This window comes from Vanellus vanellus, assembly GCF_965231255.1.
Source record: "Vanellus vanellus genome assembly, chromosome: 1".
Classification (NCBI taxonomy): Eukaryota; Metazoa; Chordata; class Aves; order Charadriiformes; family Charadriidae; genus Vanellus; species Vanellus vanellus.
Genome location: NC_138905.1, coordinates 137,628,650 through 137,646,739, shown reverse-complemented (window position 1 = coordinate 137,646,739; position 18,090 = coordinate 137,628,650). Strand labels below are relative to the sequence as shown.

At 41.9% G+C, this 18,090-nt stretch overlaps 1 protein-coding gene across 2 annotated transcripts in view; it reads left to right on the top strand.

Annotated features, from left to right (window-relative positions):
• The window catches only part of GLRA2 (glycine receptor alpha 2), a gene marked incomplete at both ends in the record, with an annotated part of 134,352 nt that extends 120,230 nt beyond the window's left edge, over positions 1-14,122 (top strand). For both annotated transcript variants that reach the window (XM_082483790.1, XM_082483791.1), the window contains one exon: positions 13,844-14,122. In XM_082483790.1, the coding sequence (XP_082339916.1) occupies positions 13,844-14,122 (279 nt within the window). The remainder of the gene's footprint in view (positions 1-13,843) is intronic.
• Positions 14,123-18,090: the final 3,968 nt, after the last annotated feature.

Below are 18,090 nucleotides of genomic sequence, written 5' to 3'. Positions count from 1 at the left end.
GAACAGGAGAGGTTTGGAACACTTCTTCTATGAGGACAGGCTGAGAGAGTTGGGTTGCTCAGCCGGGAGTAGAGAAGGCTCTGTGGGGATGTTATTGAACACCTTTCAATACTTAAGGCGACACCATTTAGTAGGTCCTGTTGTGAGAGGACAAGGAATAGGGGTTTTAAATGAAAGGATGGTAGATTCAGACTAGCTAGAAGGAAGAAATTTTTTACAATGAGGGTGGTGAAGCTCTGGCACAGGTTGCCCAGAGAAGTGGAAGCACTCTAGATCAGCTTGGACGGGGCTCTGAGCAACCTGGTCTAGTTGAAGATGTCCCTGCTCATTGCAGGGGGGTTGGACTAGATGTCCTTTGAAGGTCCCTTCCAACCCAAACTATTCTATGATTCTATGAAAGTCTGGTCACCTTTTGGTCTGTCAAAATTCTACCCAGATCTGCACGAGTAAAAACTTAGGGAAATAACATTTGAATTGCAAGTCACTGCTATTCCTTCAGGGATAAAAAGAGTACATAGTCAATGTTATTGATTTCTAAACTACTTTCTCTAAGAACAGAGCTGAGAGTAATTGGAGAGACATTTACTAACTGTTTGCTAAAGATAAGTCACAAAGCCCAAATATTGCTTCTCTGTTAAGTATAGTTTCCTCAAGATAGTGTGTAAACTAATATAGAAATTAGCACAGTGTTATAAATTTAGCACATATAAGGGAAAGCAGATGGCACTGCTGTGATTGGACATGTCATTGGAGTATTTCAGAGCATGCCAAATCTTTAATCTATTACTATTTGCATGTACTACCACGTTACTCAGTTTTAGTAGACTAGAACAACATGTACTATGTGCAAACAACTCTTTTTGCTGAGCTTTAAACTTAGAATAAAAGTAAAATACCACTTGGTGGTTTTGCAGCACTCATTGTGTTCATTTTCCAAAGCCTCCAAATGGTTCGTGTTGCACATTCTGAGCCAGAACAAAGGCACAGATTGCTCATGGGCCAACACACTTGGCGATCTTCAGCTTTCCATGCCAACAACAGGGCATGCTGTATGTCATGAACAGTAGTATAAATGAGAAGCGATACATTTCAAAAGGCTTTGTGGTACTGGAAACTCTTTGAGCAATTAGGAGCTCTGTGGATATCCAAAAGTGGAAGGTTTTCATTAAAAAAAAAAAAAAAAAATCAAATATTTCCTGGTTATCCTTAAAAAGTAGAATAACACCTCTCAGTTCAGAGGTGGTCTTGGCAAGGTGGAGATCTACTTTTATGATTTGTCTTTTCTTTGGAGGAAGAGAATTTATCCCTAAAGAGCAGAGAGGGGCCAGAGCAGAGAGGGGTGAAGCAGGAACTGAATTTTGCAAGCAGAAAGTGGAGGTCATATATTTGGAAATCAGTGAAGACGAAAGCATCAAAGAAGAGGTAGGTGAGATCAGAACTGAGAATTAGTGAGGCAAAATGTAAGGTAGGAAAAAGCAGAAAAAGAGTCAAGAAGACAAGAGTTGGGTGCAGAAGGAAGGAGACCATGAAGCAAAAGGGCCAAGAGTGGCCATCGAATACTATTTCCTTTGTCAATTTGCTTGTGTTTCACGTTAGTGATTTTAAGACCCCGTTCAAGTTTCCAGCTCAGAGGACAAACAAATCAGGTTAACGCCCACTCATTGTAAACATGCAGAGTGCATGATATCCTACTATGCAGCATTTAGCCTGCCCCCAAACCCATCATGTTGTTTGGTCCTGGTAGATCACCCCTGCCTGGTACTCATGAGGCTGTTGAGGGGCAAATGAAGTAGAAACCTGTCCTGCCAGGTCTCCCTTCATCTCGGGAGGGCTACTGCATTGCTTCAGTCTGACTTATTGGCATAGTTTCTGAACATGTTCCTTCCCTGGGTGTTATCCGCTGACAAAAGTAGGACCTCAAGTTCCAGTGATCTTAAGACCTTACAGTGAGTCCTGATGTCTTCAGTATACCAAAGGTCAGGCTTCTCCAGAGCTCCAGCACTGCAAACACTGATTTAGAATTACTCCGTGACACATAAAAGATAAAACATACAACATGCACATTTCAAGAAGGCTGCTGGCATAGTGACCCTTTATTTTGGTGTTATTCTTGCACTCTCTCCTCTAGATAAATTAATTGGACACTTCCATTTTCCTCAATATTCTTGAGCAAGACTGGAGTTCAGATGAGTGTCTGAAATACTCTTTGCAAGAATACCTCTCCCACAGCTACAGCCATCCTTCCACGTTTCACCTGCCTATACTTCTCAGGACTGACTTTTCTTAAATGCTGCTAAATCCATTGTTTCAGTTTATCTTTTAATCAGTTTTGCCAAGTAATAAAAGTGCACTACCAGGCCATCTGTTGCTTAGATACTGGTCTGGGCAGATGGTCCTCCTGGAGAGGTGCCAGCATCCCACCACAGAGTCTGTTCATGGACAGAGAGGATTGGGAAGGTTTAATGACCCTTGCCCATGTGTTCTGTATCCCTGATCCTCAGAACAGTGTTCTTGTCTGAAGGGGAAAAACTAACAGAAATATTAGCATTTGAGAAGTTATTCAAAATGGAGTTTGCGGTTTGATAAATACTCTGGAGAGATCTCCTTACTCTAAGTTGCAATAAAAAAAAACCTCACTAGGTGGGCTTCCCACTAACAAGTGCCTTTAGGGAATACAAAAGGCATTAGATTACTAAATCAAGTAGATGCCCACATGTATATGTATGTACACATATCTACATGTGTGGGTGCATACAGACTGTGTGAGTGTGTATATATATGTGTGTGCGTGCAATACAGTAAAAAAAAACACCCTATCAAACACATTTTAAATGAAATCTTATTTCATTTCCATTGTATGCATGCTTCCAATGACCTCATAGGATTTGTGGGTTTATTAAGATAAGAAAAAAACCCCACAACAATTCTGTGTAAAGATTACAGTATCAAGTTGCTATAGCATTGAGTGCCATTGATTTTTACCTCATGATGAATGTTTATTTTCCTGTGAATAAATAATATCAAAGCTTTATAGAGCGACCCTTACAGAAGCAAATCAAAATGAAAATACAGAAGTCTATTTGTGTAGTAAATTTCTAATATATCCAAACAGTCAAGATGCAGCAATTTAATTTTAGAAACAAGTTTGAAGTGCAGATAGCTGGTAATACTTTGTTTAACCCAATCACGCTTCAGAGCTATGTAAAAACAGCTAGAGAAATCCGGATTGAGATCTTGGCTAACAACAAGAACTAAATGATATGCAAAGCCAGAAAGGCTAATTTTGTAATAGAAGATAAGAAAACTGATCCAAAAACATTATTTATTGGAAGTCTGGTATTAAGAACTGATAACTGGAAAAGGAAGGCATTTATTTATCAGTTGGCTTGTCTCCTCAAGAAAAAAAAACAAAACTCCCACAAAACTTATAAAATTTGCATGTGAACACTTTAAGATTATTCAGATATTCTTGACTATTTTTAGGTGCAGAATTTAAATTATTAATATTATTTGCAATATTTAATTTGTTTTGTGCAGTATTTGCATAAATTAAATGCATGAAGTCTGTCTGAGAAAGCTCTGGTAATCTCCCTCCGTGTTTGTTGGGGTTTGTTGTAGATGTTTGTTGTAGCAACTGGCTTGAAGGAGAGAATCCATCAGCAGAGAGGGAAAAAGCCTCCCCTTCCCCTTCCCCTTCCCCTTCCCCTTCCCCTTCCCCTTCCCCTTCCCCTTCCCCTTCCCCTTCCCCTTCCCCTTCCCCTTCCCCTTCCCCTTCCCCTTCCCCTTCCCCTTTCCCTTCCCCTTCCCTTTCCCCTTCCCCTTCCCCTTCCCCTTCCCCTTCCCTTTCCCCTTCTCCTTCCCCTTCCCCTTCCCCTTCCCCTTCCCCTTCCCCTTCCCCTTCCCCTTCCCCTTCCCCTTCCCCTTCCCCTTCCCCTTCCCCTTCCCCTTCCCCTTCCCCTTCCCCTTCCCCTTTCCCCTTTCCCCTTTCCCCTTTCCCCTTCTCCAGGGAGGGGCATGGATGCCACAGATCCCAGTGCTTTGTCCCCAGTCCTGGCCCGGGTGAGGAGGATGGCATCCACTGTCCCTGGCCTGCCATTGGCTGGGCTGCAGATCATCCCCAAAAACTGAGGGAACTGAGGTAATCAAAACACGAGCCTGAACAAATCCCCTGCAATACACTGTTCTGGAGGGTAATCTGCATGATCAAATCACAAGTGCCATTTATGGGCCCTGTACGCACATATACACTTTTTTTTTTTTTTTTTTTTTTAATTTTGACTGTTTAAAAAATGAGCTACTCTGAGATGCCACCGTCAGGGCACAAGGGTGCTCTAATAAAGTGATCTAAGATGATTACAGCTGAGGCAGAGACCAGTGAGAAATTTCCCAAAGGTGCAGTAAAAACGTTCTTCCGCCAAATATTTAAACCTGCTTGGAGAAAAGCACCAGAGAACCCGATGGGAAAAATCTCCGGGGTGGCGGGCACTCAGATGTCCCCATCCGTGACTGGGGGCTGTGAGCTCGGCTGCCCCAAGTGCTGGGGTGGCAGGTTCCCCAAGCCCCATCACGCAGCTGGGGCAGTGTGTGCCTTTGTCCCAGGATGGGACTTGCCGGGCGGTGGTGGTCCTGCAGCAGGTTTCAGGGCAGGAGAGCGCCGAAGTCTGAGGCTGGGGCTCGAAAGCTGCCAACAGGGGGCAGGTGAGAGTCTGCTTGTGCCCCTTCTCATCTCCCCTGGGGCCAGAGGTTTTGCAGCGAGCCAGAGAAAGCAGGAAAGGTGAATTTTAGGTACGTTTCCCTCGGTGTTTTAGGGTTTTGAGGTTTTAAAAATTTTAGCAAATATAGTCCCGCTTTACATTATTTTGCTTTGATGTGCCCATTGGCCACTATTCCATGTTCTAGCTGCTATAGTCACATATTTAAACACTAGCTTCGCAGTTTGCTCAGCCTTGCACGCAGACAGCGTGAGCAGAAATTAGTTGCCCTGTATCTGACAGATTTCTGGTCAGAGCAGATTATCCTTCAAATCTAGGTCATTAACCTGTATTTGTCTGATGTAAAACAGACTAATGTGCCATTCCCACTGAAAAACTGGCCAGCCTCTGCTTTCCTCAGAGAGAGACTGGCAGAAGAGTTATCCAAGTGCAGTCAAGTCTCCAGACTTCACTGTCCTGAAAAGATTTAATATCCAGGCAGATGATGTCTATAGGACACTCAGATCACTGGGTCTGACTATTCTAAAGTATTACTTTCATTTAAAACAAAGGGAAACCAAGACACTGCGTCAGGAACAGATCTGCTGTTATTTAGGAGCTATAACTCTATCATAACATTTATGATGCTGTGCAAAACAGCAGTTCATCTGGTTCTCCCTCCCCTAAAATTAAAATATTAATTATATTATATATAAAACATGAAGTTGAATAAGAAATTTACATTAACTATGTTTGCAAAATCGAGAGAAGGAAGTCTTGCTTTACTAAAGAAAAAAGATAATCTTTTTTTTGGTAGCAAACTGATCACCCTTACTGACTGTATAATATTTATTATGAAAGAAATCCTTCAAAAATTTAGATTCCACTTAAAGATATTTCAAGCCAGGAAAATATTTTTGGTTCACACCATGTTTAAATTATGTTACTCTTTCGGTTGGATAATGTTCAATTCCTGCTTGAAGAGGGCAAAGCCACATTAACTACCATTTCATTATTGTATTAACAACAGTTCACTTGCTGTTCTTACAGAATAACTAAGTAAATCACTCATGCTTCAGAGATTCTTATGCTGTTTATTGGAGACAGGAGTTATTATTAACCACAGCTTTCTAAAACAGACCTAAATTTGTCCACTGGAATCCCTTACAGAAGACAACAATGACCAATTTCTCTTCTGTTAATTAAAATGTCGGTTCTATTTATAATACAAGGTCTGTTTTACTTAGATTTTATCAGGCATGAGTGTCTAAATGAGAGAAAAAACAAACCTCAGTGAGGAGGAAGATTGGTGTTAAGAGAGGTAGAAGAAGGGTGAATGCCACTATCGTACACAGAATGGTCGGTCCTGATGGAGCAGCATCACACGGTGGGATTGGTCAGAGGCTGCTTATGTTTTTGATGAGACACCTTGGTGAATATTTAGAAAAAACAATACTTAGGCCAAATTCTGTGATGTGTTTGATCTATACTTTGGGCAGGATTGAGGTGAGAAACTGACAATTTTACATCGCCTTTTGCTCCTATGAAACCTTGATTAAGGAGGAGTGGGAATGGCATCTGGTGTAGGCGAGCCAAGATCCAGGGCTCTTCGGGGTGGAACAAATCAGAGGAGTCTGTTAATGACTCTTTATTACCAAATACTGCCAGAGCTTGCTCCAACTTCACTTTTTCCTCCCTTCTAAGGAACTGGTATGTATGACTTTGCTATGTGTCATGGTTTGGGCTGGACTGGCTACTGAGATGAATGACAGATGCTCTCCCCCACCTCTCTCTCCAAGGAGAGGAGGGAGATAAAGAAAGAAACTCATGAGTTTAGAAGGAACTAAACTACTTCAATGAAATATTAACAATAAAATAACAAGAAAATAATGAAATAGATACAATAGATACAAAACCAGTATCAAGCTCCCAGGATTATGATCATGTCACCAGCAGGCACTGGGACTGAGACTGGACTCAGTGACAGACAGGAACTGGATTCCAGACTTGGATTCAGGAATGCAGGGATTTGGATCAAAGGCGACGAACAGACAGAGTCCGCCTCGGACACTGGCCATTGAAGAGAGAGAGCTGACCCTTTGATCCCTCAGCTTTCATACTGAGCATGAGGCAGACGGGATGGAATCCCCTGTTGGTCATTTTTGGGTCACCTGTCCCGTCCACCCCTTTATGCTTTTCTGCTTCTGACCCTCCAATGGGGCAAATAACCAAGTGAGCTGCCTTGGCTGTTATAGCAGTAAGTATAAGCAAGAGCCTCTCTGCATACCATTCCTTGGCATAAATTACAGTGAATCAGGTCTTATCATTCTGAGAACTAACAGTGTCTCCACAATATGCTGTTAATTTCAGAGATTTTCAGAGAGTTCAGTTAGTTAGAAGAGGCTTAGCTGTAAAGTAACATTACTGAACAGAAAATTAGTTCTGTTTTACCTCAAACCAGGGCACTATGTAAGAGTCATCCCTTTCAGCATCAGCAGAATTTAGGCTCAAGGCAGAACTATGTGAAGAGAAAAAAATTGCTCTCAAAGTACCAAAAACTAGTGGAAATACAGGACATTTTCAACATTATCTTCAGCTTCCAGCATGTTATCAAGAGGTGGAAGACGTGAATTCCCATAGGACATGCCATATTTGGTGAGAAGGAATGGTGTCTGTTCCAGGATCATTTTCTCAAGCAGTGGTCTGGCATGGATATTGAGACAAATTGTATCCAAAAGCTCCAAGACAAACCTAGAAGGCCTTTTCTGTCTTCTGCAAATGATCAACCAAGGGTTCAATTCTGCACGAACTATTTTGCACTTTCAATAGCTGCACACGGGCCTATGAATCTGTGCTATAGTGCTATTTTCATCCTCTGAAATGTTCTCACACAGTGATTTACACTGGTAAATGAAAGATAACCTCCTTTTAAAAAATAAGTTCTTCCTTTCTCCCTCATAGTGTCATTCTGTTTTATCCTATTTCCTGCCTTGAAAAAAAAATGTAAATATACAAAAAACCACAATAACCTACTCCTTTTCCTTCCATTTATTAATATTGACCTCTATTCTGCTCTCATGAGACCCCACCTGGAATATTGCATCCAGCGCTGGAGCCCTCAACATAAGAGGGACATGGACCTGTTGGAGTGGGTCCAGAGGGGGGCTACAAAGATGATCAGAGGGCTGGACCACCTCTTCTATGAAGACAGACAGAGAGTTGGGGCTGTTCAGCCTGAAAAAGAGAAGGCTCTGGGGAGACATTATAACAGTCTTCCAGTGTCTGAAAGGCACCTACAAGAAAGATGTAGAGGGACTTTTTACAAGGGCATGCTGTGATAGGACGAGGGGAAATGGCTTCAAATTGGAAGACGGTAGATTTAGATTAGATATTAGGAAGAAATTTTTCACTCTGAGGGTGGTGAGGGACTTGAACAGGTTGCCCAGGGAAGTTGTAGATGCCCCGTCCCTGGAAGTGTTGAAGGCCAGGCTGGATGGGTCTTTGAGCAACCTGGTCTAGTGGGAGGTGTCCCTGCCTATGGCAGGGGGGTTGGTCCCTTCCAACCTAAACCATTCTTCGATTCTATGAATTTATGACCATGTACATGGGAATCATCTACCTGGGAATTCCCCATACTCCCCCCCCAAGAAAGAAACAAATTTGAGCCCATTACTGCCTACATGTTATTAGGGTTATCTTTTGCAATGTGCTTTACTTTGCGCTTATCAATCTTGTATTCTACTTACTGCCATTTTGTTACTGAGTCACTCAGCATTTAGAAATCATTCTGGAAGTCTGGGTTAGATTTGTCCACTTTGAGTAGCCTGTTTCATCTGCATACCTTCCTTTGGGAACCTTTGTCCCAGCTCATTGATAAATCTCTTCCTTTTTACTGGTTCTTGCACAGACGCTTGGGGATCCCCTCCAGCGAATCCCTCAGTTGGGAAATCGATCTTTTACTCCTAAACTCCATTACTGCCTTTTAAACGCTTAATCTATGAAAGGACCTTCCCTCTCATGTCCTGCCAATTTAGCTTTGTAAGAAACTTCTGTGGGAAGCCAAAGAGGATTTGAAAGTCCAAGCATGCTTCTCAGCTGAACCACCTTCATCCACATACTCAATGACTCCTGAGAACTGAAACCATGTGAGCACAACTGTCTTTGTAAAAGCACACTGTGAATTATGTAAAGTAGTGAGAGATGAGAGGTGTCTCAAATTCATAAAGATGATTTAGGAATGAAGTCTCAAAAGCTATTTTGGTGTCTAATTCCTATTGATTCCATTTTGCATTCAAGTCTGAATTTATTGTGGTTTCCTAACTTTGTGCTTATGAATGCCAAAAGGAAAATTTCCCTGATGTTCTCTACCCTATACCTAAAATTAATCTCCTATGTCCTTGAAATTTAATTAAACCAGATAGTATTTTAAATCATTTGCCCACCATATGTTGGAAAAAGAGTAGCAAAATTAAATGAATAAATCACATCAGTGAGTAAATTAAACACACTGTTTGAAGCCAGCCGCTCTCATTTTCCTCATTGTTAAAACTGAGTCAATGATGACATTAAGTATTTAAAAATGGTCAGGGCACAGCACTTCAGAATGCATTGTACAGAAAGCTGGGCGTGCAAGACGGTGAACGGACAAGGTTTTCTAAAGTGTTTTTCCCGTTCATGATTGCTTTGGTGTGAACTTGGTAGTATAAATCATGTGATAGGTCAGATGAAGTAGAAATAAAAGCTTTACGAAGACGGAAGATGAAGAAAGAAAATCATGTCAGAAACATACCCCCCCTGATTTACATGTTGCCTACTGTAAAACTAAGTCAAGAGAATTTAATTTTATTACTTTGTAAAAGCACACAAAATGATTAAATTCATAAAGGGAAATTAAATATTGAGAAAAAATGTATTTCTTGTTTGATGAAAATTGTTTACAGCCAACACTTAAGCATGTTCAGTATGACACCATAAGATAATACACATAAACCTATGCTGTTGAAAAAGCATTTATAGAAAGCATTTGCTCAAATCTCAGGAAATGTAATTAGTTTTCAGAGGATAATTCTTCTAAAATACTCAGGAGTGTGAACATCTCAGAGGAAACCAGCAAAAGAACACTTTCATCTTACTATTATTTCTTTCTTCTTTCTCATCCTAGCTTGTGACCCTTTTCCCCATGACTTATCAAGGACAGATTTGAGTTATGACTACGTATTAGGCAAGACTAACTTCACATCCCTTTAGAAGGATAAAGTTAATGACTTCAATGGCAGTGGATTCTGCCGCTCTAGTTGTTGTGCAGTGACTTCCAGCTGCTGGTTTTGGTTTTAAAATCTGTAAAAACATAAATAGCCTGGGATTTAAGCAAGTGAGATCATGTCTGGTTTAAAATGAATGTGAGTTTTGCGTGTAATCTGATTGAAAGAATAGTAGAAATGTTTGGAAAGTCACTTGCACTGTTTAACCAGTGACTAAGCTAGTGAACAGCATAGGCTGAAGACTGCCTTTGGATGAGTCTCCATGGTAGGGTACGTCAGATGATGTGAACTGAATATGACCGTCAGAATGAAGAGTGACTCTACAACCACATCAGAGGGTTCCCTAGGTAGGATGCCTAGTAATTCACCAAGCCTCTAGGTTAAAGGAAGACAAATCCACTATGTCAAGGAAGGTCAGTTCTTTATCTCACATACTGAAGCATGAAAAAAAAAAAAGGGGGGGTTCTCTTTGTTAAAGGATCTAAATTTGGTTTTCTTTCTCTGTAGCTATTCCCCAAAATCCTTTATATGTAATAATGATGGAAGATCGTGTGAAACGTCAAATTGTAGCTTTGCCATAAGATCATGGTGTTTTAGAGACGTCTTTTTTAGCTACATCTGTACTGCTAAGGTAAATCACATCCAGGATTTTATTGTTCCTGAGACCATCTATTACCACATGGCTCACGCCTACAGTGCCACCAGTCCCTGGTGGAACAGGTTTGTCTCAGAGGAACCTTGTTGACGTGGTCTGCGCCAAAGTGAGCTAACCCACAAGCAGCGTGGACAATGAAGTTCCAGCACTTGGGTTGACCCCCAGGTCCCTTCAGCAGCAGGGAGGAAACCTTTCTGTCCCTTCTGAGTCATTTTGGGTGGAACCAGTTTAAGGGCTCAGTGGACCAAAAGAACACATACCCAACTGCAGTCTCATGGGAAAATTATCCTCCTAGCACATAAATATGGATCTCAAGCTCTGCAGAGTTTTGTTGTTAATTTTCAATACTATTGGCCAATTTCATCAGAGAGGGCAGAGACCTCACCACCCTGAGGTCTTTCAGGTGATGTCTGATCGGGTGGGAAAGCTCTGATGGGGTCAGGCCTGTGAGACTGCAGATGCTGGCAGTGCTCAGAGGGCAGGCAGGTGCCAGACTGAAAAGCCCTTTTGGGGGCTCCTGGGGGATTTTACCGCTGAAAATGGCGTGGTGGTTATGGAGCTGCAGCACCTCCAGGGCTAGAGGTGGGGCTGTAAGGACTGTGGCTTTGCTTGCTTCCAGTGGCACTTAGATGATCGCAACCACTACAGCTTAGGTGTCTCTAGTGCTAAGTTTGTGTTAGAGTGTAGCATCAAACACAGAAACAAGTGGCAGAGTAGAAACACAGTGCCATTCTCTCAATTAACTATTTAGTCTTTGGAAAAGGGTTTTCTGATAAAGTTTAAAAAAAAAGCTACATAAATACACACTTTTTTTGCAACCAGCAAACAGCTCCATGTTGGGAGAAGAGGTAACAAACCAAACCAGAGATTTATCAGGGAGAAGGAAATTCAAATCTGCTCAAACAGAGAAGGAAACCGAGCACATGCTCCTCATACCCCAGGTGAATGCTGTACCTCTTGTATCCAGGGTAAATCAGCATCTACTGCAGTCCTAAATAAAAAACTAACATGGGAACTGGTCACACTTCCCTCTGGGTTTTGTGAGAAAGAAGTGGCACAGCCAACTGTCTGTGGGAGGGAGACAGGGCTCTAAATCCCTTTGGGAAATGAGTGGCTCCTTACTGCTGAAGGTCGGGTGCTGAAGACCTGAAAGAATGCGATTTAAACATCCCTGTCCCTAATCTCAGATGGCTTCGAGGTCGAGTTGCAACAATGCAAGCACAAAAGCAGGGCTGCGATGTTGAAGGCTAATTGCTCAGCCCCACACGGACAAAGCTGTAACCCAGCAGGGCACAGTGGAAGCTGGGACTCTCCAAGCCCTGCATTGAGTTCAGTACATTTTCTTTCCTCCCATAGGTCCCTCACGAGTAACAGAAATTAAATTTTTTAAAAATGAATGAAATACATATGGCAACACAGCTGCTGAAAATCTGTTACTCTTTTAATCACCTCTCATGTCCTGGACATGCATTTTATCCTTCAAACTCAGTAAAAGGCAAAGTGCTGTGGGGAAGGCAGCTCCCTGTACTATTGGGGGACTTTGTGGTGTTATTAAGTCATGCAAGAGAAGCTGTGTCTATAAGGCCATGCAGAACTTAGGTCTCAGTGGATTCATCTTTAAAATAATTTATGTATTTATAATCACTAGGACAAGCAGAATTTCAGTTTTCACAGAGGGACTGAAAACTGTAAAAAAAATTAAATTCAAAAAGGAGAGGGCCATGTTTCTTTTTCTTAATGATGGTGAGCTTTTGAAATGAAAGGGATATAAACCCTGGATAAGTGCTCAAACAGGCTTGCAATACCATGATTTTCCACCTGCTCACAGGTCCACTGTAGAATAGTCCTCAAGCTGAAATCACAGGGGCTCCAAAGCACTGTTTACTGCCTATCCTCCTTCCATAAATACTCAATGTCATAAGCAGTCAGAGTCGCTATTTCTCATTTGGTAGCCTTGGATCACACTACTGGTTATTCACATTTACGTGTCAGCTCCAAGGCAAGGAGAGCAAGTCTGGTGATACATTCAACTCCAATGCTGGAGCTGGGGAGAAAGAAAGATGCAATTATTGAAAGAGGCACTTCTGCGAAGGAGCAGTGATTTACATCCTGAATAGGTGTAAATTATCCTCCCTCCCCACCCCCAAGTTCAGCAAATATACTCCTTATTCAATATCTTGCTGCTGTGATGTTTTTTCTTGCGGTCTCTCATTCTCTGTTAAGATCAGAAGGCTGTGGTTTAGTGAGAGATATGAGGGAGTATTCCCTGCGAGGGAGCGGGCTCCTCGTGAGCCCGAGAAGTGATCATTTTAAGTCAACAATGAAGTATTTGTCGGTCAAAGAGAAGGTCTTTAACTAGGGCAAGCTGCTGGGCCTACAATTCATCCCTGCTGGAATGAAAAAGGGTAGAGCTGCTTGTTTGTTGGTTTTGAATCCTTCATGGAGGGCTGCCAGTAACTGTTAACTTGTGTATTATTGTGCCAGCAGACAGGAGAAATGGCAGTGAGAATTTACCAGCACAGTCACAAAGCTTTCATCACACAGTTATCGTGGTGATAAAGTTCAGTGGTAGTTACTCACCTCTCCAAAAACAAATATTACCCACTCAGACAAGAGATAGAATGAATTTCTGCAAGATGGTGCTACATTAGCTCACGCTATTGCACCTAACTCCCAGTTTCCCCTAAATCCAAGTGCCCAGTGTGCTTTGAAGTATTGATTGTCAGAGAGTGCAAGAAGGAACCATGTTCTATCCTTTTTTTGTAGATCAGAGACAGAGGTGCAAGGCAGAGGTTAGATTGAGCCATGGATACACATTGCCACGAGCTCGGGCCCCTGGATCTCTGGGTTATTCAATTCAACCTGCCCGCAGCAGGCTCTCTGCTCCCAGGGTGACCATGTTTCCTCCTCACAACAAGCCCAAGGAGAGCGATGAGAAACCTGTGGAGCCAGATCTCTTCCCTACGGGGTCAGGATACAGCCTCCTGCTCAGGGCAACTGATTTAGTCATAGAGAAATTAAAGCTCTGATTCACAAACACTGGCAGTCACCTAATTTCCTTGTATTTTTATGTGAGTTTTAATTGATTGCTTGTCTTTGAAACCTGCCCTTTGTATTGTAGCTTAACCAGCTAATTTGCTCAGGTGCTTTGGAGGGGTGCACCTCAACTACTTAAGTATGTGGTATGCTTGATAGACAGGTCATTATGTCTCTTATTTGTCTTCTTTATCCCCCAGGAAGATGAAGTTGCTCGTGACAGTCGATTCAATTTCAGTGGCTACGGCATGGGTCACTGTCTCCAAGTCAAAGATGGCACAGCAGTCAAGGCTGCTCCACCCAACCCACCTCCGGCACCACCAAAGGATTCAGATTCCATCAAAAAGAAGTTTGTTGACCGTGCAAAAAGGATTGATACAATATCCCGCGCTGCATTCCCCCTCGCCTTCCTCATTTTCAACATCTTTTACTGGATTACATACAAAATTATACGGCATGAGGACATTCACAAGAAATAGGCAACTCTGGTTTGCCGGGACTTCTTAGCCAAAGTGATCCACATGTAAATAAACAGTGAAATGTCTTTCTGTCATTTGGACTAAGGCTTCCCCCCCCCCCCCCGCAAGAACACTGAAGAAAAAAATGAACAAAGAGGAAATGAAGTATAGATGGAAAAGTGATTGCATGAAAAAATATGCCGTGAGACCAGTCAATAAAGATTCCCCCTATGTACTCTCAGTGTTGTTCTTCCAGATTCAGCATTGATCAAACATCTGTAAATGGGGCCAAATTTTACCCAACTTTATCACCAAGATATTATCTTTCAGAACAAAAGAGAATCAGAAAACAAACAATTCTCCTAAAACATCTACCAAGAGACTGTGATGGCTACAGTACAGTGAGTTATAAGAGGACCAAACTTTTTCAGGATATTGTTGCCTTTCTATTTGAAACAAGTCTACTGAGCTACATTCCATGACCATGTCTGTAGTTAGTGGTTTCACCAAGGAGTCCTTTTGTGGGTTGTAAATTATTTCTACTGATAGGGGAGAGGAAAAAAAAAAGGAAAAAAAAAAAGATTTATACTTTACTATCCTTGTGGGTGTGCATTTTAATATTATCTTGCTTTACTAGAATTGTAATTTTGGGGTTGAACTTGTGTGTCGTGTGATTTATTTGATAGTTGACACTCCAAAACCAGTGAAACTGCCCGGTTTATTTTTGTTGGAAGACAGTGCACTTACTTCATTTTCTTTCTGCTGATTTTACATGCAACTTGAGGTGCCAAACTGTATTTTACCTATTGTGCTACCCTGTACCACACTACTTAGTAAGAACTTGTTTCCTCAAAGGTGTAGCTCAGTTTAGCATTGAGTTTCTATTACTGCTCTCATTGTAGCTGCAATCAATAGCTCTATAGGTAAACACAACTTGTTTACAGACCTCTAATTTATATCTTTACTCAAAGTGGCTATCATTTTAAATATCATTAATTAACCTAAGACTTTTAAAACTGTACTGTGATTTTCAGAACCTGTTACCTTTTGGTGCCAGATCTGCATTATTCAAATCCTTGCTACATGTTTTAAAGTAGAAAATGAAAAAAAAAAAAAAAAAAAGATGGTATTTTTGCTTACACAGAAGAAGACAACCTGTAACATAAGATGAATCAAACATTAAAATTTTACACTTGCTGTAAAAGGATTTATTAAAAAAGGTATTTGTTCAATTTCAATAAAGTTAAATGTGGTACTAACATTTCTTCACTCTTTTCTTCAGTTGCAGCAGCAGGGCTGTTCGCACCAGGGCTCAGCTCTTCCACTGCTCAATCAGCAGAAAAAGGGTGAAAAGCAACCTTCTGCTGACCTGGCTTAGCACGCCAAATTGTGCTACCTGTCCTGCAGCAAAGGGGCTGTGGCAACCGCTGGGAGTATGTCAAGGACTGTGTCAGAGGTGTGGCCGGGGTATGTGTGGAGCATTTGCAGAACATCTGCGTCTGCAGAGCCAGGCCTGGGGGAGGAGGCACGCTGCTCCCTGCTCACGGCATCTGTGCCTGGCGAGAAGCACTCCTCCGCTTCACACGTGCTGTGCCCGACTTGGGGGTATCCTAAACTTTCTCCTGACTTGCTTACACCTTCGCCGCTTCGGTGAACTGAAGGACATGCTGAGATTGCTAAGTAGAATGATACGTTGTCTCATGTAGATATTGTAACAACTGATGACTTTAAAATGAAATTAAACTGCATCCAGTTCATTGCCCTTCCCTTGAGAGGCCAAAATCCACACCTTGTAGCTGCACAGGGTAGACAATGTTTCCCCCTCCCTTAGTGAGTTGTGGCAGAGACATACATTTCCCATTCTCCACTTTGACTTCTGGACCAGCTTCTGCTGAGAGGTTGTGGATACATGTACCATAGCCTGGCCAAGCCTGGATTTGCATGTGTGTGTCCGTGTTCGTGTCCGTGTCCATGTCTATGCCCCTGTCCCTCCCCACATGGCTGCTTGTAAGTACCAGGCTTTGTTCCTCTCCCAGGACCATGGAGGTCATCTAGAGATCTTGACAAGTGTGACTCCCAAACAGTTACATAAATTAATGGTAAAAATCCAGTTGTGCATTTTATCTCCCCATATCCTCCTCATCTCTGTGGACTCTCCTGTTACTGACACCTGTGACAAAAAAGTGGCAATAGTCGTCTTCATCTCCTTGGGACTGTGGATCCAGATGTGACTGACAGTTTCAGAAGGGGGAACCAGAAGTTAAAGTGAGAACCCAAGACAACTGTCCAAACTATTTTGCTTTGCAAAATGAGCTTTTGACTCAAATGTAGGTATCATAATGTAGCTTTCATAATACTTATGATTTTTATAGTGTAAGATTTGCTTTTATTCATTTTTACAGTGAAACCATGTTTGTTTAATAGATAATGTAGTCGAGGGTAACCTCAGTGCAACTCTAGACCCATGAGCTCCGGCAGGATGAGGACACCCAGCTGTAAGCTGTATTTGTGTGGGAAGTTAGGAGCCTTCACTGGTACACAAACATTCAGAACTCACTTTTACCAACGCCTCATTCCAGAAACTCTGGTTTAAACGAAGGTGTAATGCCAGGATTAATGTTAATCCTCAGAGCACAGATATGTTGCTAATGAGTGTCAGAGCCTATTTCTCTTAGCTCCCTCATACAACCACAGGCTACTGCCACAGGAATGCCAAAGTGTTCTCAGCTGATGGATGTTTGTATACCCCTTTCTGAGTTGAAGCTGGTCTGCCTCCAGCACCCACATCACAAACTCACCTGCACGCTTTGCAGTGCTTGGCTACCAGCATTGACTAAATAGTTTGCTAAAAGATATTCTGCTGATCAGATTTGCAGTATGCTGACAGCATCCATGGGAATATTGCTCTGCTGTTGCCTCGTATGTAAACTTAGGTCCAGTCATGGGAGTAACCTGTGCACAGAATCCTTACAGGTCTCTCTCTTATTGAAGACAGACAGAATTTATAGTTACATGGCAATTAGTTGTTAATCTTAAAATTATCTGGCTAAATTTTGGGCATAAATGATGCACATAAACAGAAAAAGGCCACCCAGTGTGCCAATTAGTAATGGCCACATGACAGAGAAGAGTTCTTGGCTAATCAATGGCCTACGGACCATCTCAAACAGAGATAGTTTGATACCAGATGGGTATCACAGAACATTTCCTCAGAGAACGTAGCTGGCACCAGGAGGATGTATACTGGTTGAGAAACTGCCTGGAGATAAAAAGTCAAATAACAAAGGTGACAGGACTAACAGAAGGACATGACATTCCTAAACAAATGCTCAGTAAGGTTATCAGAGAAGCGAGACTGAAATACTGGCTACCTCTTACTCAGAGAAGCAGCAGAGTTAAATAGTGAAGCAGTTTCATTTCAAGACACTATTGCAGAAGGAAAAAGAATGGCTTAGAAAATGAGACCCAAACAAATAGCCTTCATGAAGCAGGAGACACAGCAGGATGGAGAGAAAGAGACCCAGGATTAATTCTGAAGGGCTTCCAGACTTATTGGAAAATCTGCAGGTTACAATTCTAGCTGGCAAGATAAAATGAAGACCTAGGGCATTTAAACTACTTGCATTTAGCTATAAAACAATTATAATGATTTCTTATTTATCAAGAAAGCTTAAAAAGCTTTAAGCACGTCTTTAAAGGATGCAATATCAGGTCAGGTCATTGGCATCCTGTTGTTACAGGCTGGACCTGAGTGGTTCAGTACTTGAGGAGAAAGGTTTAGCCATCTCTCACCAGATAGATGCTGTCATGTGCTATGATAAAGCCTAATTGATAAAACAGATCTTTAAGAAAACCCTTGTTGCAATAGGAGGAAAGGGAAAAAAAAGTGCAATATGAGACAAGATATCTCTTTTTGTTCCTTTTTCCTGTTTCTTTGTCTCCCTATTTTTTTCAGGCCGCAGAGCCATCACTTGTGATGTACTGAATCA